The 8544-nt window shown below is 37.2% G+C and overlaps 1 protein-coding gene across 1 annotated transcript; it reads left to right on the top strand.

Annotated features, from left to right (window-relative positions):
- Positions 1-4997: 4997 nt before the first annotated feature.
- LOC147391476 (uncharacterized) lies at positions 4998-5645 on the top strand. Its single transcript, XM_086459071.1, has one exon. The coding sequence runs from the start codon at positions 4998-5000 to the stop codon at positions 5643-5645; it is 648 nt and encodes a 215-aa protein (XP_086315197.1).
- The last annotated feature ends 2899 nt before the right edge of the window (positions 5646-8544 follow it).

The following is an 8544-nucleotide window of genomic DNA, read 5'->3' as shown; positions in this document are numbered from 1 at the left end:
AGTTATTTTACATGATTTTACACTCCCACTAATCTCATCATTTTTCAAGAATCTAGCGCATTTTTTGTTTCAACTATTCTCGTATTGTGGTTAAGGTAATAGAATTTTTATCTTTTAGACTTTTCTAAATAACCAATGAAATATTCAAAAATGGTCTTGGGGTCCAATTTTATTTTTCGTGAATTGTAAATCATTGCTTTTGTTGGGTAGTCCCAAAAATTTTAAATGTCTTAAACTACTTTTCCTACCAGTCCATAACTCAAATGGAGTCTTAGGTATTATCTTACTAGGAACTTTATTTAAGATATACATTATGGTATTTAATACTTCTCTCGACAAAAATTCTAAAATTGTTAAGTGACTCAACATACTCCCAACCATGTTCATGAGTATACGATTATGTCTTTCAACTACACCATTTTACTGAGGCATCCCAAGCATTGTATACTATATTCAAATACCTAATTTTTCTAAATATTTGGCAAAAGGGCCAAAATTATTATCCAATTCATTAAATCGACCATAATATTCACTTCATTTATCTAACCAAACTATTTTCACCTTCTTATCTAACTATTTTTTTACCTCAATTATAAATATTTGAAGGATATCTACCGGTTGAGATTTTTCATGAATCAGATAAATATAACCAAATCTAGAAAGGTCATCTATAAAGGTAATTAAATATCTTTCTTTACTTAAGCATACAATGGAAAAATGACTACAAATGTCAGTATGTATGAGCTTAAGAAGTTCTTAATTTTTATGACTCATTTCTTAGTATATTTGGTTTGTTTTCTGATAAGGTCCCAATTATTCAATTTTGGGACCGTAATTACACTAAGATTATCATCATATAATTGTTAGTTCTCATAAATAATTACAAAATTAAATTATTTATCCAAATTAATAGAGCTAATGAGATATTATTGCTAAATGCAGATAAATAAAGCGCATGTGAAAGCTGCCAAACGATTAACAAAGTTGGTTACAATGTGCGTGCAAAAAGGAGAAAAATGATCGAAAATGAGCTAAAAAGGGTGCCACATCACCACGTCGCGGTTGGGCTTGGGTGCTTCGCGATGATCTCGAGGAATTTTTCCTCGAGATTTGCATGAGATGTTCTAGAAGCTTCGGTGGTTGTAACAGAATGGTTCTTTCGAAGTAAATCATCCGAAAAATCAACCCAATGACCAGATTATGAATGCTATAAATTGGAGAGTTGATTTCAGAGAAGGGGTCCCCTCTTGGGTCCCTCTTGGGCTCTCTTCTTCTATAATTTTTTAGTTTTTCTTTTTTTAATTCTCTGTAATTTTTTTCTTTGAGAGAGCTTTTGATTGTAGTGAGAACAACAAGAGTGATTTCATCCTTTATTTCTTATTGTAACTCTTTTAGAGATCCATTCAAGAAGAAACCAAGTTGCATCTTCATCTTCTTCACCCATATTCTCTTTTCTTTTATTATTTTCTGCAATTATAATCCTTGCAATGAGTGGTTAGAATCTCCTTAGAGAGGTCAATAATGCCAGAGCAAGTCCATCCATTTAATGTAGTTTAAATTCATTATTCTTGCTTGTCTTGTTAATCATTCTATAAATTCTCCTTTGATTAGATCCCTTAGCTTATGTTTATGATTCAAGCTTTGATAGTCATTACTTAGATAAGTTCAAGAATGACTATACTTTGTGAAGAATTGAAATATAGGTTAAGCAATCTTAATTAAATCAGTATTTTCATGAATGATCCTTGGTTACATTCAATGATTAAACGGCTCCACTTTCCAATCCATGAGCAATGACTTGCTACATGGATTGAGTTAAATTCAGAATTAATTTACATTATGGATGGTTTGTGAAGGCTACATTGAACTCTCTAATCTCCATTTCTTTTATCTTCAACCTCTAGTTTCTGTTTTGATTTCAATTTACAAGTTGATTTTCATATCATCTGTGCAACAAATCTGGTTTGTTTTTAAATTAATTTGTTTCAAAACTCTGTTATGGTTTTAATCCGAATGAATCTTTGAATCTTCATTGTCCATGTGGAACGAATTCGGCTTACCCAAAGTCTTATTTTACATCTGTTAATCTTTATTTTACACAGCAAGTTTTACAATCTATCAAAATGGCGCCACTGCAGAAGATAGCGAGTTGATTCATTTTCCAATTCAGAAAAAATCCGAAATAGTTTTCGAAACAGGACAGAACTTGTTTTGCTTGAAACAGAAGCCAAACGAACAGAAAAAAAATTTCATTACAATCCTCAAGATATCAGAAACCATTTCCAATTTGAAAATTTAATTTTCATCAAAATTTCATCGCTCCGCGGTTGCCCCCTAGTGCTCCGCGGTAACGTGGCAATATTTTTTGCTGATTTTTGTTGAGCAAATTTCTGACATCATGGACATTGTAATGGTCATATTGGATTTTTGCTTAACATTCTGATTTGAATAATTTTGTTATTTTTAGGTGAAGGACTCGACGAAAGTCAATGGAAATTGACCAAAGGCGACAAGTGAAATTTTTATCCACTGAATTGGTTCTCTCACCAAGAAGATCAGCAAATTCGAATTTTCTCTGCATTTTAATTTTCTTAGAAAACAACTTGTATTAGGAACTTGAATTTGTATTAAATTTTAATTTTATCCGAGAAGGCTCAGATTGTAATAGAATTAAGGACGGACGATATTGGGACGAAACTATCTCAGTTCCTTGAGTTCGTATACCAAATTTGGTGTTGGTGGCCCGAGTCAACTCAACTCAATCATCCCCCGTCTAGAACGGGAGGTAAATTTCGAAACACTCACACATCACTCGCTAGTGAGTTTCTGTATTGCTTTTTAATGACTAATTTGTACACATTGGATCGTACATAATAATAAGGGCACCCTTATGAGGATGACACCATAAGATAAGAATCAGATTTCATTACCAATATCTTGCCCTTCTAGGAAAATCAAATTCACAGAAAATTAATTAATTAAAATTTGATAAGACTGGACTCTAGGTTCCATCGAGCTCATTAAGCAAAACTAATCAAAAGTTGCACCAATTGCACTTCTTGATCGTGAACAGTGCCTAAGCGCAATCTTGCCCTGTAGTTCTACGTGAATTCGGGGGATAGACACACGTCTATTCTAGACGAGAGGTGATCTAAGAGTGCCCTTGCTCAACATTGTGCACCACCTCTCCTCTGGAGATTAAACTGGCTGTTCCGATTTCAGAGATTTGGGTTGGAGGCTTTGATTAATCCTTTAAACCAGTTAGAAGCTGTCTAGTAATAGGTACCCATTTTTAACGTGTGAATTTTTTCCTTCTATTGTGTGCAATTTGGTAGTGTATGTTAAGTAGGAGATCGCAAAAAAATCCAATTGTTTTTTATCCGGAGATCACAAGGTTTCACCCACTACCTAAGGTTAGACGAGAAAGCAACACCGTTCTCACTCCACCAGTCCTAGAAATAGATCATCCACCTCATCACAACCATGAGGATCAGCGAACTCTCAATGAGTTGTTCGCACCTATTACTGCCAACCCTCCTTCGTGTATAGCTTTACCTGTCGCTAATGTGGCACAATTTGAAATTCGGGCAACCACCATCAATATGCTGCCCAAATTCCACGATTTCGAAAGGGAACAACCGTACAATCACCTCAAAAAATTCTTGACCTTATGCCAGATATTCAAAAATAGTCACCTCGACGATGAGAATGTCAAGCTTAGGTTATTTCTACTCTCTCTCGAAGACCATGTTGCGACTTGGTTAAACTCCTTGTCCTCCAAGTCTATCACTACATGGGATGAGTTGTCGAGAAAATTCATAGCCAAATTCTTCCCTATGGCGAAGACGGAACAATTCAAAAATACCATTCAGAACTTCAAGGGAAGACCGGATGAAGAATTCTCCCAGACTTGGGAAAGGTTCAATGACCTTCTTGTTAAGTGTCCGCACCATGGGATAGACAAAGCCCAATTAGTTAATTTCTTTTATCGAGGTCTCCCAATAGCCCAGCGTATTCTTCTCGAATCTATGCATCAGGGTAAATTCATGAATTAATCTCCCAATCAAGCTTATGAATTCTTAGTCGAATTGGCTGAGAATGCTCGAAATTAGAGCACAAACATAGGGGATTTCGATAGAGGAGATTTAGGAGCTAAGAAATCGGGCATGTATGAGGTTAAGTCTGATCCTAAACTTAAGAATGTCATGAATAGCCTTGTGAGTAGCTTAAAAAGTCTCAACAAAAAGTTCGATGCTTTCAGTGTCAAATTCAACTTCTAAGAAGCCACTCCAATTCTACAAGTCGCCACAGAGACATTTTCATAATGTCAGCTGTGTGAGAATTTCAATCATTCTACGAAAAATTATCCCACCTTGACTCCCTCGCAGTCAGAGCAAGCCAATGCTGTTGGAAATTATAGCACATATAGGAAACCCACTCCTAACTCCTATAGCCAGACGTACCATCCCGATAATAGGTTTCAACCCAATTTTTCATATCGACAAAGTGAACCTATCCAATCAGGAAGTCCTCTAGGGTTTTAGAAAAATTTCAATCGTCAAACTCATGCCAGTACGAACCTATATTTGGTTCCACAACCATCTTATTCTTCACCTCAAAATTCTGATCAACGGGAGATCATTGACCAATTACTCTACTCCTGTTGCTCAAACAAACTCAGCATTGGAATCAATGATGGCTGAGATATTAAAGCAACAACAGCAACTCATACAGCAACAAATCCAAACTAGCCAGAGCTAGTCTTAGACCAACCAGGTCACTGCACAGGCAATTAAAAATTTAGAGGTTTAGATTGGTCAATTAGCTTCATTCATAAAAGAGAAAAACAAAGGCCAGTTTCCCAGTCAAACTGTGCCTAATCCAGCAAGAACTGTTCCAAGAGGATAGTATGAAATCAATAGTCAGGCAGGTCCCTCTAATTCTGTTCAAGTTACGATCTGATAAATTGGTGGACAATAAAGTTGAAATGCCTGAGGATGTTCTGGTCAAAGAAACAGCCTCTAGAACACCTTCCACAGAAAAAAGAAGACCAGTCTAAGGAAACACCTCCTCCTCTCGAAAGTCGAGTAATCATTCCCAAAGCCGCGTTTCCTCATAGACTCATAGATAACAAAAAGGGAAAACAATTGGAAGGAATTTTAGAAGTGTTCAAAAATGTTCAAATCAATATTCCCTTCCTTGACGCAATTCGTCAAATTTCCTCGTATGCCAAATTTCTCAAGGATCTCACCACAGTGAAGCGAAAAACTCCTGTGCCAAAAGAGGCTGTGATGACAGCCCAATCTTCTTGTCTGATTCAGCAGACAATTGTTCCGAAATTCAAGGACCCAGGTTGTCCTACAAGTTCTGTGCACATAGGAGATACCATGATTGAGAAATGTCTATTAGATCTTGGGGCCAGTGTGAATCCTCTTCATTTCTCAGTCTATCAGCAATTAGGTTTAGGTGAACTTAAACCTACGGATATTACTCTGAGTCTAGCAAATAAATCGGGAAAGATTCCCAAGGGAATAGTGGAAGTTGTGATCATTAAGGTGAAGGATTTTTACTTTCCTGCCGACTTCATAGTTCTTGCCATTGAACCTGCTATTAACCCAAATTCTCATGTTCCAGTCATCTTATGAAGACCTTTCTTAGCCATTTCTGATGCAGTTATCAAGTGTCGCAATGGTATCATGACCCTATCATTTGGGGACATGAAAGTCAAAATGAACGTCTTCCAAAATAAGTTTCAATCTACTAACATGGATTATTTGGAAGAAGTCAACATGATAGACACCCTAGTCAGTAGCACGTTTGAAGAAGCGAAAAATAAGGATCCGTTTGAAGAGTATTTTGGCTAATTCGACCTTGAGTTTGATACGGAGAAATCCATCAGGGAGGTAAACTCTCTTCTTGAATCCGTCCCTATGATGGATTGGCAGCCAAAAATTCAAAGTCTTTCCTCCCTCTCGTCATCCCCAATAGTGAAGGAAATTCTAAAGCTTGAGTTAAAGCAATTACCTGATACGCTGAAATACGCATTTCTGGGTAATGTTGAAACCTTCCTTGTCATTATCTCCCCTACTATAGAAAAATCACAAGAAAATCGATTACTTGACGTTCTGCGCGAAAATCGAGAAGCTATTAGGTGGACCATAGCTGATATTAAAGGCATCAGTCCTTCTGTGGTCATGCATCAAATTTATCTTGAGGAAAATTTCAAACCATCGAGAGAACCACAGAGGTGACTCAATCCGGTGTTACAAGATATAGTCCGAAGAGAAGTCATCAAACTTTTAGATGCAGGTATTATATACCCCATCTCAGATAGTAAATGGGTTAGTTCAGTTCAGGTTGTCCCTAAAAAGTTGGGTGTCACAGTTGTGACCAATCAGGATAATGAACTTATACCTACTCGAGTCCAAACCGAATGGAGATTTTGTATATACTACCGAAAACTAAATACGATGACACGTAAGGATCACTTCCCTCTTCTATTCATTGATCAGATGCTTGAGCGTTTAGCCGGTCATGCTTATTACTGTTTTCTTGATGGATATTCGGGATACAACCAGATCCCAATTGCTCCTGAAGACCAAGAAAAGACAACGTTTACCTGTCCATTTGGGACCTTTGCCTATCGACGCATGCCCTTTGGGCTATGTAATGCTCCTACCACTTTTCGAATGTGCATATTGAGTATATTTTCTAATATTGTCGAAGACTTTCTTGAAGTCTTCATGGATGATTTTTTTGTATTGTGGTCGAGTTTTGATGACTGTTTGGATCATTTGAAGCAAGTTTTGAAAAGATGTCGAAAGAAGCACCTCGTGCTAAATTGGGAGAAGTGTCATTTCATGGTTACTTCTAGGATAGTTTTAGGACATATTATTTCCCATAAAGAAATTGAGGTAGACAAAGCCAAGGTCGATCTTATAGCAAATTTGCCTCCACCTAGAACTGTGAAAGAAGTTCGTTCGTTCCTAGGGCATGCAGGATTTTACAAAAGGTTCATCAAAGACTTCGAAAAAATTTCAAAACCCCTGTGTATCTGTTAGCCAAAGACAATACTTTTGAGTTTTCTATCGCTTGCTTATCCGCTTTTGAGAAGTTGAAAACTGAGTTGACCTCAGCACCTATTATCTACCCACCCAATTGGGATCTCCCATTTAAGGTGATATGTGATGCATCTGATTATGCTATAGGTGTTGTATTGGGGCAACGAGTTGAAAAACTCCCCCATGTCATCCAGTATGCCACCAAGACTCTAAATGATGCCCAGCTTAATTATTCCACCACTGAGAAGGAACTACTAGCAGTAGTTTTTACCTTAGATAAATTTGTTCCTATCGTATAGGGTCCAAAGTAGTTATTTTCACCGATCACACAACGCTGAAATACCTTCTTGCCAAAAAAGATGCACAAGCGAGGATGATACGATGGATCCTTCTTCTTCAAGAGTTTAATCTCAAAATACGAGACACAAAGGGATGTGAGAAAGTAGTTGCAGACCACCTATCTAGGCTAGTAGTTGAAACTCTCTCTAACTCTCTCCTAATTTTTAAAAATTTTCCTAACGAGCAAATCATGGTAGTTTCTAATTTTGACACACCTTGGTATGCTGACATTGTCAACTACCTGGTGACAGGTCAAACTTCCACCTCTTGGAGTAAACAAAATTGTCTGCTCTTCCTTGCTCAAGACAAATGGTTCTTCTTGGATGATCCGTATTTGTTCAAATACTATCTAGACCAGATAATTCGTCGGTGTGTTAATGAGAGAGAGCAGAGTAGGATTCTCCAGTTCTGCCACAATCACGCTTGTTGGGAGCATTTTGGAGAAAAGAAAACAGTAGCTAAAATCTTACAGTGTGATTTTTATTGGCCCATAATCTTTCGTGACACTCATCTCTTTGCTAAATCTTGTGATAGATGTCAACGTCTAGGAAAAATCAATCGAAGAAATGAGATGCCTTAACAATAAATTTTGATCATCGAAATCTTCGATGTTTGGGGCATTGACTTCATGGGTCCGTTCCCCATTTCACACAGATTCCAATACATATTAGTCGCAGTCGACTACATGTCAAAATGGGTTGAAGCCATAGCTTGTTGAACCAATGATCATAAGGTTGTTGTTCAATTCCTCAAGAACACCGTGTTTGCCCGATTTGGAACTCCTCTAGCCATCATTAATGATGGAGGAAAACATTTCTGTAACCGAGTTTTTGAAAGTTTGATGCGCAAATATTCAATCACTATAAGGTAGCTACTCCATATCACTTACAAACCAATGGGCAGGTCAAAATTTCTAATCGTGAGATCAAAACCATTCTTGAAAAAATCGTCAATCCGACTCGTAAAGATTAGTCCCTACGATTATCTGATGCCTTGTAAGCCTACAGAACAGCGTTCAAAACTCCCATAGGAATGTTTCCTTATAGGTTAATCTTTGGTAGAGCCTGTCATCTGCCAGTCGAACTAGAGCATCGAGCTTATTGGGTGATCAAACATTTGAATTTTGATCTAGCGAAAGTCGGCG

Source organism: Akebia trifoliata, chromosome 11 (assembly GCF_017979445.1).
Source record: "Akebia trifoliata isolate Shusen 1 chromosome 11, ASM1797944v1, whole genome shotgun sequence".
Taxonomy (NCBI): Eukaryota; Viridiplantae; Streptophyta; class Magnoliopsida; order Ranunculales; family Lardizabalaceae; genus Akebia; species Akebia trifoliata.
Note: the sequence above shows the minus strand (reverse complement) of the source record. Positions and strands in the feature narration are given on the sequence as shown.